General features: G+C 45.0%; 2 protein-coding genes across 8 annotated transcripts in view; one reads left to right on the top strand and one right to left on the bottom strand.

Moving 5' to 3' along the window:
* The window catches only part of LOC138261124 (testis-expressed protein 2-like), a 344,587-nt gene that overhangs the window by 222,647 nt on the left and 105,384 nt on the right, over nucleotides 1-16,556 (top strand). For 2 of the 7 annotated variants that reach the window (XM_069209789.1, XM_069209788.1), the window contains exon 12: nucleotides 4,773-5,889. The exons of the other annotated variants lie outside the window; for them this stretch is intronic. In XM_069209789.1, coding sequence (XP_069065890.1) covers nucleotides 4,773-4,904 — 132 coding nt within the window. In that variant the 3' untranslated portion in view covers nucleotides 4,905-5,889. Of the gene's footprint in view, nucleotides 1-4,772; nucleotides 5,890-16,556 lie in introns of those variants that run through there. 7 annotated transcript variants of the gene reach the window in all.
* Nucleotides 15,674-16,556, bottom strand: part of RPL3L (ribosomal protein L3 like) — a 111,368-nt gene continuing 110,485 nt past the window's right edge. The window contains exon 10 of the mRNA XM_069209795.1: nucleotides 15,674-15,843. Coding sequence (XP_069065896.1) covers nucleotides 15,784-15,843 — 60 coding nt within the window. The 3' untranslated portion in view covers nucleotides 15,674-15,783. The remainder of the gene's footprint in view (nucleotides 15,844-16,556) is intronic.

Raw genomic sequence — 16,556 nt, 5'->3', positions numbered from 1 at the left:
CAGCCGGATTTCCGCCAGAAGGATGGTGGAAATCCGGCTGTGGCCATGCTGGCGCGCCACGCCAGTAGACATCCGCCAACCGTATTATGAGAATAATTTGGCCTGGTGGTGTTCTGCTGGCGGACGCTGCTGCTGGCAGCAGCACCCCGCCCCGTCTCCTGCTCTCCCGCCGGAGGACCCCCAGGTAAGTGGGTGCTCTGACAGGGGAGGGTGGGGTGGTGTTGTGTGTGTGTGTGGAGGTATGTGTGTATGTCTGTGCGTGCGTGTATGCGGGTGTGTGTTGCGTGTTGTATGTGTGTGCATGTTTGGGGGGTGAGTTCATGTATGTTGAGTAGTGTGATTGCGTGTATGCGTGTATGTATGTAAGTGTGTGTGGATGTGTGTGTGAATGGATGCATGCATGCATGGATGAATGTGGGAATGGTTGTGTGTATGCATGTGTGCGTGTGTGAAGGGAGGGGTGTGTATGAAGGGGGGGTCTCGAGAGGAGGGGGTGTGGGGGCAAACCTTTGGAGGGAGAGGGGGTAGGGGAGACCCCTATCAGTGACAGGGAAGGGATTCCCTGTCACTAATAGTGCCTACCGCCATGGTTTTCGTAGCGGTAAGGAAGCCACGAAAATCATGGCAGTTGACAGGGTCATAATCCCGCAGGCGGGCAAGTGACAGCCGCCGGGCCATTACCGCTGTGGCCGTTTGTGTGGTACATTGGCGGTTTGGCTTCAGCCATACCGCCAATGTCATAATATGGAGGAAAGTACCGCCACCCTGTTGGCAGTACTTTAGTGGATATTACCGCCGACCGCCGGGTTCATAATGACCCCCATAGTCTCTGTGACTATATGATCTCAGAGCCACAACGAAGTCACAATGAGTGTATGATCCCAGAAGACAAGGAGTGACAATTAAAGTAAGATCTTAGAGTCACATAGTCACTATGAATCTATGATCTCAGAGTCACATAGCCTCTGTGAATGTATGATCTCAGAGTCAGAGCCGCTGTGAATGTATGATTTAAGAGTCACTGAGTCACTGTGAATTTACGATCTCAGAGTCACAGAGGGTCAGATTTTCAAGGCCCTAGCACCACCAGAGCACCACATTTAGTGACTCTCGAGTGGCGCTGTGTAGTGCACCACATTAACAAGGTAGCCCTAAGCAACTTTTTGTGGCTTAACGCCACCTTGTAAACATGGGACACTCCGACGCAGTTTTTTGCGGCAGAGGGGGTGCAATGGGTGTTTCTGTGATTTTTCCGTTACAACACCCATTGCTTTTGACGCTGCCATAGATTTACTAGAAGACATAAATCTGTGGCAGCGCCAAAAACTAACGGCACCCCCTTGCACAACAAGGAGTAATTATTTTATTCCTCCTTGTTTTTTGCTTTTTCCTTGTGAGCTGGATTCTGCAGCACACATAGAAAGAGCAGAAGGCCATGAATGGTTGTTTACGAGCAGGAAGGTGTCCCTTCCTGCACATAAACAATCATTCAAAAATGACGATTTGATACTTCTATGTGTGCTGCATTCTGCTGCACACATAGAAGTGCTAAATTGCCATTGTAGATTGTTTATGTGCAGGAAGTGACACCTTCCTGCACATAAACAATCACTCCGCTCAATGCAGAGTCCGATGCACTATGGTGCAAGGATGCATGCGTTGGTGGAGACTGCTTCGTTTAGCACCGGTGAAGGGGGAACTTCCCAACATTTCAAAACTGGTGCAGCCTGGTGCCGCTGTTTTCGGCGCAGCACCACGCTGCACCAGTTTCTTGTAGATCTGGCCCATACTCTCTGTAAGTATATTATCTCTTCTTAAACATGCAGCTTCTGCAATTAAATGTGCGAACACCGAATACAGAGGCAGCGTAATCCTGAAGCCCTCTCTGGCCTCTTCAATCCATTTGAAGCCACTCCCTGCCCCTTCAGCTCAAGCTTGCAGCTTTCTACTTTCTCTCTTTGTGACGGTTTTTCGGTTTTCTCTTCCTCCATCTTTCCCAAATTAGTCTTTTGCTCGCAGCAAATGCTTGAGGCAGAAGACTAAGGGGGTCATTCTGACCCCGGCGGGCGGCGGGAGCCGTCCGTCTGGAGGGAACCGCCGAATGACCGCACCGCGGTCAAAAGACCGCGGCGGCCATTCTGGCTTTCCCGCTGGGCCGGCGGGCGACCGCCAGAAGGCCGCCCGCCGGCCCAGCGGGAAACCCCCCTCAACAATGAAGCCGGCTCCGAATGGAGCCGGTGGAGTTGTAGGGGTGCGACGGGTGCAGTGGCACCCGTCGCGATTTTCTGTGTCTGCAAAGCAGACATTGAAAATCTTTATGGGGCCCTGTTAGGGGGCCCATGCACTGCCCATGCCAGTGGCATGGGCAGTGCAGGGGCCCCCAGGGGCCCCACAACACCCGTTCCCGCCATCCTGTTCCTGGCGGTAAAAACCGCCAGGAACAGTATGGCGGGAAGGGGGTCGGAATCGCCGCCATGGAGGATTCCCTGGGCCAGGGGTAAACCGGCGGGAAACCGCCGGTTGCCCTTTTCGGACTGCGGCTTTACCGCCACGGTCAGAATGGCCCAGGAAGCACCGCCAGCCTGTTGGCGGTGTTTCCGCGGTCCCTGGCCCTGGCGGTCATGGACCGCCAGGGTCGGAATGACCCCCTAAGTGCCGGCCTTTAAAAATAAGTGCTGGTGCTCAGCACCGGAAACAACAAGCACAAATTAAGCACTGTTATGGATGTATAAGAGCCAAATAGTCACTACAAATGTAAGGTCTCACAGCCACATAGTCACTATGAATGCATGATCTCCCAGCCATGATGGAGTCACTATGGATGTATGATTTCAGAGTCACAGAGTCACTATGAATGTATGATCTCACAACCATGATGGAGTCACTATGGATGAATGATTTCAGAGTCACAGAGTCACTATGAATGTATGATCTCAGAGTCATAGGGAAATGGAGCTCTTTGTGATGTCCCACAAAGGAAACACAGCGTGCTTGTTGTGGTTATTGACGCCTCCTTATATGTTCAGGTATACCTGTGAATCACAGGCCACTAGGGCCTTGCCGTCAGTGAGTATGCGTGAGCGCACTGTAGACTATTTAGCTCTCGGATGCTCTGTCAGTACATTCAATCACTTGGGATTGACATGAAAGTTTTGATAATCACAACGTTTTTATGGCATCATGGCTGTGACATGTCTTTATGACTGGGATTATTCTTGGGAGTCACAAGTCATGAGATTGTGTTGTCTCCATGTCCCTTTGGTACCCTGCAGAGCAATTAAAGGTTTAGTGGAGTCTCGATGTATCTGTGTTGCTTTTTGTAGCCTACCTAGGAGATTTAATGAGTTCTTGGTGTGTCTCATCTTTGGTATCCTACGCAGAGTTACAGGTGTAATGGGGTAGTGATGTTTCTCTGTTTCTTTGGTATCCTACGCAGGCATTACAGGTGTAATGAGGTAGTGATGTTTCTCTGTTTCTTTGGTGTCCTTCGCAGGCGTTACAGGTGTAATGAGGTAGTGATGTTCCTCTGTTTCTTTGGTATCCTACGCAGGCGTTACAGGTGTAATGAGGTAGTGATGTTTCTCTGTTTCTTTGGTATCCTACGCAGGAGTTACAGGTGTAATGAGGTAGTGATGTTTCTCTGTTTCTTTGGTGTCCTACGCAGAGTTACAGGTGTAATGAGGTAGTGATGTTTCTCTGTTTCTTTGGTGTCCTACGCAGAGTTACAGGTGTAATGAGGTAGTGATGTTTCTCTGTTTCTTTGGTGTCCTACGCAGAGTTACTGGTGTAATGAGGTAGTGATGTTTCTCTGTTCCTTTGGTGTCCTTCGCAGGCATTACAGGTGTAATGAGGTAGTGATGTTTCTCTGTGCCTTTGGTATCCTACGCAGGAGTTACAGGTGTAATGAGGTAGTGATGTTTCTCTGTTTCTTTGGTGTCCTTCGCAGGCATTACAGGTGTAATGAGGTAGTGATGTTTCTCTGTTCCTTTGGTGTCCTACGCAGGAGTTACAGGTGTAATGAGGTAGTGATGTTTCTCTGTTTCTTTGGTGTCCTACGCAGAGTTACAGGTGTAATGAGGTAGTGATGTTTCTCTGTTCCTTTGGTGTCCTTCGCATGGGTTGCTGGTTTAGTGGGTCTTGATGGATCACTATCACTTTGGTATCTTGCATAGGAGGTATTCCGCCTCAGTATGAACTATAAAAATATAATAGGCAAAATATTGGTGACCAAAATCTCGACAAGGTGAGTATGTACAGGTAAGTATATGTGCTCTTAATTCCATGTCTATGTACTGTGACGAGGTAAATAGCTTCAAGGAAAGCAGATGTAGAGTTAAGAATGGTAAATCTATACTAACCATTTTGCATTACCTCCTTGATATGTTTGTCCTTGATTGGCCATTATGTATTGATAGCACATTGTTGCTGCGGTCCATATTTCAACATACAACTACATAGAAGTTACAGGTTCAGTGGGGGAGTTGATGTTTTTTCATCTTAAAGGCAGCGTGTTTGGGACTACTGGGTTTGATACTGGGGTCAATTTGAATGGTAATATTTCAGGGGTCACAGGTCCGCCAGCTGCTGTTCTCTGTGCATCTCTTCATGGAAGTGGCAGGTTGGAACCACGCGACCTAAGGTTAGTGGTTTACAGGGTGCTGCTTGGAGGGTTCTACAATCAGTGGTTTAGAGTTACTGGCCGGTGTCGGTTTGTAGGTGGTATGAGCCCGGCTTTTGGTTGTAAACAACTGCCCTGTCGCTTATATCTACAGAAGGTTTTGGTGATGCCCCACATGGATGACCTTTATCTTCCCATCATGCACTCTGGCGTGGACACCCAGTCTCCGGAAGCCGCAGCAGGACCCTCCAGAAGCAGTGACAGTGACCGTGAGAAGAAGCTCTGAAGGCCACCTGCTGTCCCCTGTCTCTGAGTGGGCGGGGCTTACCGGGGTCAGAGGCTCTGAGAGGTACATGCACCGGAAGTGACGTACGTGGTGCCTGGTACGGGGCAGCAGCAACTGCATAAACTCTCAAATTATTGCACTCGTGCAAAGGATTTGGAGGGAGATTAGGTAAACCACTGAAGTCTTTATTCCAGCCAAGGGGAATCTATAACATTCCATACGTCTTTTGAAACCAAACCTTTTAAAGTGACCTCATCAAAGGACATAGCGAGTAAAATAACTTGAAAAATACTCCACTGTAACGTGTAGTGGAAAAGAACTTGAAAATCTACAAACTTTTTGGGTTACCCTCGAAATTATGGTCTGGTCGAAAAATGTGTTTATTCATATTTCCATCAACGGACTCTATTGTTTTTAGCTTAATCGATCCGAGACCTAATAGTTACATTTAAACACACCCTATTTTTTAACCCTTTCAGCAATCTATCACGGACATTGTTTGGGATGCACTACCCTTCCAGTGCCAGAGATGGAGATGGACAAATAGTGTTTTACAAATTAAACATTTCTCTTCTGTAAATTCAATGTTCTTTGAAAAGTCGATAACCTAGTCCTCATTAGTTGTCCAATGTTGCCACCGTCTGGCACTTCAATGAATTGTTTTGACGCACATATTTAATTTGTGATGTAACGCACATTTTTAATTTGTGATTGTAAATTATGGGTTTTTTAATTTAAATACGCAAAAAGTCGAATAAAGAAAAAAAGTACAAAACATACTGAAAATGCTAAAAATTCTTTCGCGTCTTCACATTGTGCCATGAAAAAATGAGCAAATTTGTTCAGAATGTAATCTGCGTGATTTTTATGCTTAAACTGAATTTGTGTCATGTTATATTATGTTATGTTACATTGTTTCCTTACATTAAGTTATGTTATGTTCCATGATAATTGGTCGCATGCTTGTGCCGGTGGAATGCCCTTGTAGCGCTGTGAGCTTTAGTGATGGATATAGTTTCGAGCGGATATTGGGTTTCCTCAACAGCGTCTGTTTCAGGGGATGTCTCTCGCTTTTCCTACGTCCAGATCTCTCAGACGCCATATCAGTGACTTATTAGGCCCTCGGTACCGGAAGAAAAAGTGGCTCACATTTGTATATAATTACCTTTCATGAAACTTTGTTTAGTATCGAGAGTAATTTGAGGAGAAATCTCTGATAAATTAAGCTTTCTGAACTCAGCTTCACTGGCCACGACTAGACACACCACTAGACACACCTTTATTCCACTCTAGCTCACCCGCAGGTGATCTTCAGGCCTTTACATTTCTTCACCTCAAGTGCCTGCGTTTGTTAGTCACCTATTGGTCTCTTACTCTCTGCCTCCCACCCAAAGATCCCGAATGTCCTGTACTAGGCCATGAGTCATAGATCCATGTGCATCGTTTGTGTCTGAGGTTTCTATTCACACTCAAGGGACCAGGGGCCTTCCTCTTTTGACTCTCATTCAGGAGCCTCTCTGCAAACAATGTCTTTGGGGATTGCATTCAGACTGGTTCATGATGCCTTGTATATTGTGAGTAGAGACTTGTTTTGAATCTGGAAAAGATACAGGAATTCACTCCAAATGCCTTTCTTTCTCTCTGTATCTATACATATTTCTTACTTGTTGTATACACTTCTCTCGATCTTGCTATCGCTTTTTTGGCCCCTCTCTTAGTTTCCATATCACTTTTTAGGGTCGAGCCTGCGTCGCATGCGCTTGCGCATGCGTATCGCTTGTGAGACGCTTTAGTAGTTGGAAAAGGGCTCGGAGCCCCGTCCATTTCACGTCAGTGTCTTTCATTGGTTTGTGGGTTTGCCTTTTAAAATCTGCTTGCTTTCATTAGTGGAAGGCATGCATACGTCATGCCTTTTCTGGTGGTTAGCCCTCCTCGAGTGCAGCGACCAAGTACTGAAAACATACGAGGCTCCCTGTTTTCTGTCCGGTTTGTGGACGACTTTTTATCTTTTTTCGCAGCGCAATCTCGCTGGGCAGAAGTCGAGCACTTTGCATGACATCGACCCTGTTACATAGTTAATTGTACTTTTGCCAGTTACGTAGATAATTGCACTTTTGCCGATAGGTTTCACTACGAGTGAACTGTAGCAGCGCTATCGCGCTCTTTTTTCCATTTAATGTGGCAAGAAAAGTCCGTTTGGCAGTTTACAACTGCTAATAGCTCTCACTCGGAAAAATACGAGACCCATTGCATTGCAAATGCTTGTTTGTCCCTCTCGCTAGTTCTTCCTTTTTCTCTTATATTTTGCTTCTTATTCTCTCTTTTGTGTCTTTCACTCTGCCAATGTTCTTCACTCAGTCTCTCTAATTTCCCCTTTCTCATTTCCTATCTTTCTCTATGTCTTCAGATCACCCTCCCCTCCCCACTCCTGACACCCCTGTGGGCTCTTTTGAAAGTTATTTTTATATCTCTCTTGCTGTTATTCCTCCTGTCATTTTGAACCTCTCCTTGAAGTTTTATTTCATTTCACTGTCTTGTAAACCTTTTTCTTTTTCTCCTGTCTTGTACACTCTTGTCAGCCTCTCTTACTTCCCTCTACCCATTGAATTCCTTACCTAATGTTACATTCCTTCACTGCTTTGCTGTAGACAGCATCGGAGTCCCTCTGTGCCTGGGGCAGCATTTCAACCAAAGCAGAATCCACATGGGGAATTTCCTCTACCATTCCATCCCTTTGATGAAGGACATTCCCCTGGTGGATTGTACTATACATTTACCACTACCCCCTACAATGCCAAAAACCTCCAAACTAAGCCCTAGACTGAGGGAGGGAATCGGGATAGTGCATGTGAAGTTTTAACCATCCTTCCTTTTTTATCACAGACCAGGAAAGTTCAACACCCACTTCTGCCTTCCTCTGCATCATTTCCTTCGTCATTCACTTGTTTTTGCAGTTTTATATAGTGGAAACTCTACCCATAGGCATTGGAGCGCTTTACATGGCACAAGTTACTTTCCACATGGGCACATTCATCTTTCTTTTAGGCACGGGGAGATTGCATAATGTGCCCAGAATCCCAGGGCGTTGAGCCAACGCAGAGGCTCAAACCTGGTTCTTAAATTCCCAAATTGGCAGCTCTGGACATTATGCCACAACTACTACCACTATCCTGTCTCCCTCATCCTTATTTTTGATTTCCAGCTTTGTCTTTATCTTCAACAATTTCTGCCCTTCTCTTCACTGTCTTTCATCACTTCTTCTCCATAATCTTTCCCCCTCGCTCCCGCATCTGTCTGCATCTCTAGCATTCTTATCCTCTATCCTATACCTTTCTATTCTTCGCTCACTTGATTTCTTTATCCTCTTCCCATATTTTAGTCATTCTTCTCCACTCTGTTGTATCACTTCTCCTGTTGTCTCTCTACATGACACTCCTCACTCAATCCATTTTGTTACTCTTCTGCCATGTCTGTTCTCCCTCACCTCTGTCATTTTGTCCTAGAATGAATGTTTTTCAAAGTAACGTTTTTAATAAAATAATTGTTTTCTGCTGTCAAAAAAATGTTCTTGCTCATTTTGGTTGTTTGCATTATTTTCTTTTTTCGTTCAGTGGTAAACAGGAGTCTCCTTCCAGTTTTAAGGTAACAAGGTGGCAGCAGGCAGCTAGGGCTCACCCGTCCACTACTGGAGACAAGCACAGAGCCTCTTAGATGGCCCCCACTGCACAGCCCCCTTTCTCCCCACCCTCAGGTAACATTAGTGCTCACTGTCATGCTCAAAAAGAGCACAACCACTCCCAGTGGCCTCACTGCCAAGCTGAGAGTCTTGGGACTGGAGGAGGCCTACGACGAGCTGTGCCCGCTCAACTGTGCCAATTGTCTTGGTGCACGTGGCAGTCAGCCAGCCATTCTCTGTACTTGGTGATAATGAGCCCTAAACTTCCCTTTAAGTCTGCAGCAGCTAAAAAAAAAACACCCACCAGATGGCATTTGCCTCGGGCCCCCCGGGCAATGGCCGATGGCCGCCCTGCCAACCCGACGCTGATGCTATGTCCCATAAGGCTTGTCTCCTTACCACAATGACTCCCTGTGTCACCCAGAGACTCGTAGCTACCACTAGTGTAGGGGGTATTGACACCAGGGCATTAGGGTCCACTGAACCCCATTTCTTGTTGTATTTATTAGCTATCCAGCAGTAAGCTGGCACACTTGCTGTGCTTGCACCTAGGCCATGGCATCCTTGCCATGCCACTGGTTTTATCTACACAACAATAGTGTCCACTTGTATAAATGCCAGTGCCTTCCTTCCACAGTGTAATGTTTCCATGAACATTGCACCTGTCTCCCTGCCTGGATGTTTGTGATCCACCACTGCATGGCTGCCAAGTCTCCCAGGTCCATGCGCTGCAGGGCCAGTGTCTTCTGCCCCAGTCCTTTTCATCTCCTTTCCCAGTATTAGCATGTTCCTATCCCAGGTTTCATGTTTCCCTCTCCGAATATTTCCACTCAGATTATCTGTGTTCCTTCCTCCTGTTATGTTGTTCTTGGTGTTTCCCTGCCAAAATGTGTGTGTTTCCCTGTCCCTCTGCTCAGGGTTCCCACTCCCAGTGTTTCCTTTCACTTTCCCAAGTTTCTTCCATCTTCAGCCTCCCGCTGTCAATGTTTCTCCCTGCACCAGTGTCTGACCTTTCATGGTAAAGAATTCCACAGTTTAAGCTGTTCCCGGTTTCTCTCTTTCTGGGTCACTGCATTGCTCGGTCTAGTGTTGTGTAGAGCCTGCTCACTAGTCCTCTTTCATTCATGCCCTGAAAAACACTCAGTTAATAGTTAATACCCTTCTGATCTGACATTGTGTCTGGTCACAGGGTTAACACAGTGAAGGTAATTATAATGGCTTGATTTCTAATTAGTGTTTTAAATCACACTTCTGCAACTTCAATGTGCTGCCAACAACAGATGACGAGTGCAGTATTAGCTGTAGGAGTGCAGACGTAGTGGCAGCTGTTAAAGTAACATTTCAAAGTTGTATGTAACTTATTTAGGACTTTTGACATTTATACAGCTTTCAACATTTTATACCGTTTCGAGCTGATTGCTAATTAAAGACAAATTGCACCTCTAAGGGCAAATATTGAACTTATGCTGATGGTGCACCTCCCATATTTAAAATATGATCCCCTACAAGGCTTCCTGGAAGGCATGGGGAGATGAAGCAGGGGCCATTTCCTGGACCTGCATGAAACTTGGACTGAGGTGTGATCAGTTTACTTTCTAGATTCTTTTCAGCCCTTGCCTGCTCCTGGACTAGCTATTTCCATTGCCCTGAATGCATCTGTCACTTGCTTAGCACCACAGTCAGGCATTTGTTTATTGTGCCAGGCGATAGGACTGGTAATCAAGGAGATAGTTTCAATGGCCCAAGAGAGTTTTAACTCATCATGAGAGGCCCCCACCATCGTGTAATTAACATTACATGTATTTGTTGATTTTTCTCACCGTCCTCGTTTGAGTAAAAGGTTTTAATCTGTTTTTTTTCCTTAAAATAATTTAGGCAGAGGCCCACCTAAGCTAACAAGTAGCGAAACGGTTCCTCATGAGAACAGTGTATCCCGAACTTTGGTCATCCTTCCACCCTTCTGCATACAGTTGTTACTTGGGAAATTTACTATTCACCCCCCGCCAACCACCTCCCCGAATCTCACTGACTAAGCTACGCCCCGGAGTAAGAAACATAATATTACATATTATATACGCATGGATAAGAGACAATGACTAGGAATCAACACAGATGGTCGTATTCTTCACTTTTTTTCAGACCACTGGTGGCCGGTGTTGGAGTAGCTGTCTGAGCTGTGCTCTCAGTAACAACGTTCCTGGGGGGGGGTGGGGGTTACACCAGCTTAACCAAGTATTGAATCAACTATCCCTTTGGGGGATCCAGGGGATGTTTCTTCTTCTGGTTAAATAAATGACATCTATGGGTCTGGCTGTCTCTTCCTAGAAGGGACCTTCTTTCTCCTGTCAGTCTTATTCATGCAAAACACATCCCGGAATATTTTGTGATATTATTTGTGGTACAGGACTGATGCAAAAACCTTAAATACAACTAAGAGATCGTGTTAAGATCTGGCTGATGAGTTATATGTCAGAAGACTGTATGGAAAATGTTGACTGACATAAATATCGTCCTAAATATAATTTTTTTTTTAAACGGGAGTCAATTTTCTAATATTAACTTCAATGGAGTAATATTTTTGTGAAGGATAATTAGGACATAATATTTATGACGATATAGTGACTACAATTCCTTGGTATCACTCGGGCTGACCAATGTTGAGTAACAGACGTGTTTCAGAAGCCCGGGCTCTTCCTGGATTTTGTAAGCTTGCTGGATTACTGGATGGTTTTGTCTTCTAACAGACTTTTGATTGCACAGATCTGGATCTTCCTATGTACCTTGTTCACCATCATTAGGTCTAAATGTTAGCATTTCGTATCCAGGGTTGTGGCATCCATGAAAGAGTGCTCAAACCATTAATGTACCCTTTGATGTTGTCACTTCTCCAGTCTGGTCTTTGGGAGCTCAGAGAGCTCGGTAAGATCTAGTGTGGAACAGCGCAAGCAGTTTTTCCTTCAAATACTATCAGTGAGCACAATTTGCATTTTCCTCATTTATTTGAACTGAACTTGGGCAGGGGCTAGCTGATTTCAATTACAGGAAGAGAATGTTGTCGTTCTGAGAGGATGTGAAAGCCAGCTGGCACAAGATTCAGTTTATTCGAGCAGATCACTTTGTGCAGAATTTGTTTATGTGCTGTTTGTTTGTCTAGGTGGTCTTCCATTAATCTAACATGGCACCCTATTGCCCCCGTGTATCAAAGCATTTTTCCATAGATACAGATTAGGGGCACCCTTTGATACACCAGGTCCCATGTTAGAAACAACCAACCTGGTGGGGCTATCAAGTGTAGAGAGGAAAACAGTTCCCTTTGCCCAGTCCTGCATCTCGAACAATCACCAACAAAAGGCATTCTAGAACGCTGCTTTGTTTGATGACGTCTGATGGGGTCTTGAGATCTATTGTGACATCGATCACTGTCTGACCCTTTTATTTAAAGTAACCTGTTGACAGTAGTTACCTTTTTTGAGGGCGTGACATACACCGTCTTGGCACTGAGTTCACGGTATTGAACTTGTGTTTCTCCTCAGTGAGTAGCTGCCTTCCCACCTGACAAAGAGGAAGGAAATGGGCTTCTCCACACTAGTAAAGGAAATCTTGCCATTGGAAGGGCACGGTGGTGTGCTAGGGCCACTAGGCTAATTGTTGCCTTATTGTCTCAGACTGTGGCTGTGCACTGGATGGACAGTTTGGTAGCCCAGGCATTTGCCGGTCAGCAGAGGACGCCCGGTCCAGATCCTTCACCAGTACAATGACTCAGTGAGGTATATGTTCACCACTAGACCTTGCAGCTGTCTACAGGTCAGTAATGGAATGGCGACTCAGCAGATTCGGCTGTCCAGCTTTCTGAAGTTGAAAAAAATGATGGCCTTTAAATGTCCTAAAAGTAACAGGTCGTAGAAAAGTCAGACGTAGATTTATGAAGCTCCAAACAAGAAGCACATTATGATAAGCAGTAGTAGTAGTAGCAGCAGGAGATGTAGCATTAGTAATAGTAGTGGCTGTAGTAGTTCTAGTAGTGGCAGCAGTAGATGTAGCATTAACGGTAGCAATAGCTGTAGTAGGCGTACTAGTGGCAGCAGTAGTAGAGGAAATAGCAGTAGTATCAGTATCAGCAGTAATGGTAGTAGTAGCAGCAGTAGTAGTAATGGTAGCATTAGTAGTAGTAGAGGTAGCATTGGTAGCAGTAGTTGTAGTAGTAGCAGTAGAAGAGGTAATAGCAGCAGTAGTAGGATCAGTGTAGTAGCAGCAGTAGTAGTAGTAGAGGTAGCATTAGTAGCAGTAGTAGTTGTAGTAGTAGCAGCAGTAGAAGAGGTAATAGCAACAGTAGTAGGATCAGAGTAGTAGCAGCAGTAGTAGCAATGGTAGCAGTAGTAATAGTAGCAATGTTAGTAGTAGCAGTAGTAGTAGTAGTAGAGTTGTGTTTAGTTGGGGCACTGGCCTGAGGCACAGCTACTATCCCTACCATCTTTCCATTTCATGGAAGCGACAGTGTCCAGACTGGCAGGCTCGGTGACGTGTTTCCTGCACTTTGGGAACTGTTCCCATACCCAGGGATCCTTCAGGGGACTCTGCGAGAGATGTGTGAAAACATTCACATACATGTTTGGGTCTTTAGAACATGGGGTACATCCATGCCTTTGCATGAGATTTCCAGATCCTGAGTGCGGAGATGGATGTTTTGTCGCTGTGCTGGCCTGGAGTCCTCTTGCATGCCTTCCTTCCACTTCTCGTCATTCCACAGCCATAAAACCATAACCACTGTGGAGGAAACGAGGGGGTCTTCTGGCAATGATGCAGACGCCACAGGTCTAGGTCTGGAGGTTGCCAGCTCATGTCTCCCAAATCTACAAGTTCCTCAAAGAAGCTGTTTTAACACCAGTGAATTGTTCGGTCTTGTAGTAGGGCTTCGAGTGCCAGACTCAGTCAAGGTAACAATCAATGCAAGTTCAGCAGTGGAGAGAGTCCTCAGCTCAGCAAGTATACTACCGGAATTGGAAGCCTTTCAAAGGTGTTATTCATCCAAGGAGGTAAGTCGTTTAGATGGTGCTATCTGGGTTAAGTTGCATCAGAGTGAGTTTTCAGTGAAGATGTCAGTTTCCTTTCTTACCCTTTGTCTCCAGTGGCTAGTGCTAAACTTTTTTTTTCTGATCCTTTGGGGCCTGTCTCTGAGGAGAGTTGCCAATATCCAGGTTGGATCATGGCTTCAACATATCTCATTTCTTTAGGAGGTTCATTTCCATTTGGAATTGACTGTTAGTGCTGAAGGCTCTTCAATAACATTCCTTCAGTTTACAGAGTCAATTGACACACAATTTTCAACCTTGAAAACATTTCCATCTTTAATTACATCTCCCATACAGTTGAAAGGCATTGTGTATTTACTTTTTTTTAGTCCCTTCTTATTGGTCATCTCAGAGGTTCTCGTCTAGAGCTTAGATACAAATCTTTGCCCTGTGATATTTTCCTTTATTGTCTCTCTAAAAAATTGTTCTACTGTCATTTTTCCATCTCCCATTTTGTGGGGTGGAAGAGCAAAGACTGTATTGTTTGGACTTAAGTTGAGAATTTTTGATGCCTATGGAAATGTCATTTGTTCCCACAAATAGGGTAGTTTTCCTATTGCGAGATGTTAGTTGCACAAGTCTGCAGTAACTTTGGCCAGACTGATCAGGTACATCATTTTTTGGGCTTTTCTCAAATAACAGTTGGTACAGGAGCTGAACCCACAAACCTTATGGTAGCCATGGACCTGGTGAGGCAGTTCCTAGAATGGGTTATAGAGCTGGCATGGGTGAAAGAGTGCTGTGAGTCTGTCAGGGAGGCTAGAATTAAGAGATCGAGACAATGCAGACACACATGCACACGATTCATGACTTGCAACTTTGTAATTTGTTCCAGTATTGCAACTGAAGGGTTCTAGTGACATCATGAACCATGAGGATGAGTTGTTTGTAATTTTACAGGGAAGAATATAATAGGAGATCAAACGTGAGTTGTATAGTTGTGTTAAGCCATGAGGGACATGAGCATCACCACACCAAAGGCAATGTAGACTACCAGTGGCTAGGGACGGAACACACAACAGGTAGGGTCGGATGAGAAGAAAGTAACTGAACCTGAGATGGTGTTAACATTGCAAGATACGTTGCATTAATGTGGTGGCCAAGTACTGGGTGCCGTAGCAGGTGGGGTGGTACCCATTGCCGCATGACTGTCCTGGTTTGTCAGTATTCATGGTGGCTTGAGGTGTGTTTCACCATGAGTTTTGCCACCAGATCAGGAACAATGTTTATGGAAGAGATTTTCATGAAGAGGGTTTGCCTAGTAGGACATTGACGAGTACTGGAACTCAGCTTGCCATCATGCAGAAACCAATGCCATGGTGGACCGATTGACCAGCACCAAAATGTCTGTGCGAGGATCTCTGCCTCAACAGGGAAAAATTACAGAGTGTGTGTGTTTTTTCTTGGTCTTCTTGGCTACCACTACCAGCTTAAGGTATTCTGCCCACCTGTAGCTCCTTCTCTGTTCCAGGAACAGGCACTCCAGTTCCTTTGCTACCCTAAGGTATGTTCCTGGCAAACTGTGGGTTCAGTCGCTTTGCCACCCTCTATTTGAGAATAAAGTTATGGTGGACGCATTGTGCATCTAACACTCAAAAACAGAACCAAACTATCCTTTTAGTGGAAAAAGCTGGAGTGAAGGTTGATACCAATACATATTACTTTCTTGCACACCCATATAATTGTATGACTGTGTGAAATGGCTACTTTACCATTTTAAATAGGCAAAATCATACCATTTAAATTATTCTTCCAATCAAAGTTTCCCATTTTTGCAGAATAATTTGCATGGAAAAAAGCCAATTTGTACTCTTCTTTTTCTGAAACTATTGTTCTGGAAAAAAATGTAAAAGTCAACACGCATGTCTTTTTCTCCTCTAAAATCCAGTTTTCCACATTAATTCTCCACCATAAATGTCATGAAATTTTAAAACTTTCTCTAGAGTCCTACGAAAATCACTGAAGAGAGATCTTCCACTCTCATAAGCCCTACTATGTGGTAAGATCAACTAAGACACACATACTTTATTAGTTTACATTTGTCTTTATTATAATATGTGAAATAAACATTCCACTGCATTGAGGCACGTGTGGCGCCCCACGAAGGTGATCATGGATCCAATTCTGGCAAGCACTATAATTCTTCTTGAGGTTCCAGCTTTTCTGAGAAGCCAACGTGCTTCTTCTGGGGGCCCTAAAAGCATAAGAAATTAGTTAATCTGGCTATTTGAGATCTTTTCCAACAAAGCCACATTCAAACCATCATTAAGAGTTTGCCAGATTTGAGTGCAGTGATACCAGGTGGTTGGGAAGTTTAGGGTACGTCTGGGGGGAGCTTTATATATCCTGCAACCTGCTGCTCCTACAAGGGCCAGGAAGCAGCCAGTGCTCCTACCAACAGCCCCGCTCCCGCTTGTAGGAGTTTTATCAGTGTTTCTCTCTACTTGGTGAAACCAGGCTCAGAGTCTCTGTGTCCACCTCTGGTATTTGAAGACCAGATAATTCTAGGGCCAGAAAAACTGAGGTGCTTGAAGTGGCCTACAGTGGGATAGCCTCACAGAGTTAATGCTCTTGCTGGAATGCCACTGTTTGTAATAAGTGTCATAGGCCATCATTATGAGAGTCCTGGTAAATAGACCTAATTTTCCATACCCCAGACATTAGAAGATAATGTTGGGTACCGGTAACTTCAGGGTAGGAAAAGCCAGTCACTTACGAGTAGGACTCTGAGGATCCACTAAGAAATAAAGAAGTAGTGAGGAATCGTTACATCTGGCTTCAGATCCCTCAGTAACTAAAAATTTATTAGGACAGGGAAGTTTGGACATTATCTTTCAATATCACACCGGTACAATGGAGTCAATGAAATACCTCGTCTACCTATAACACACGTGTCTGGATGTGACC

Source organism: Pleurodeles waltl, chromosome 10 (assembly GCF_031143425.1).
Source record: "Pleurodeles waltl isolate 20211129_DDA chromosome 10, aPleWal1.hap1.20221129, whole genome shotgun sequence".
Lineage (NCBI taxonomy): Eukaryota > Metazoa > Chordata > Amphibia > Caudata > Salamandridae > Pleurodeles > Pleurodeles waltl.
This window is presented reverse-complemented; position numbering and strand designations above follow the sequence as displayed.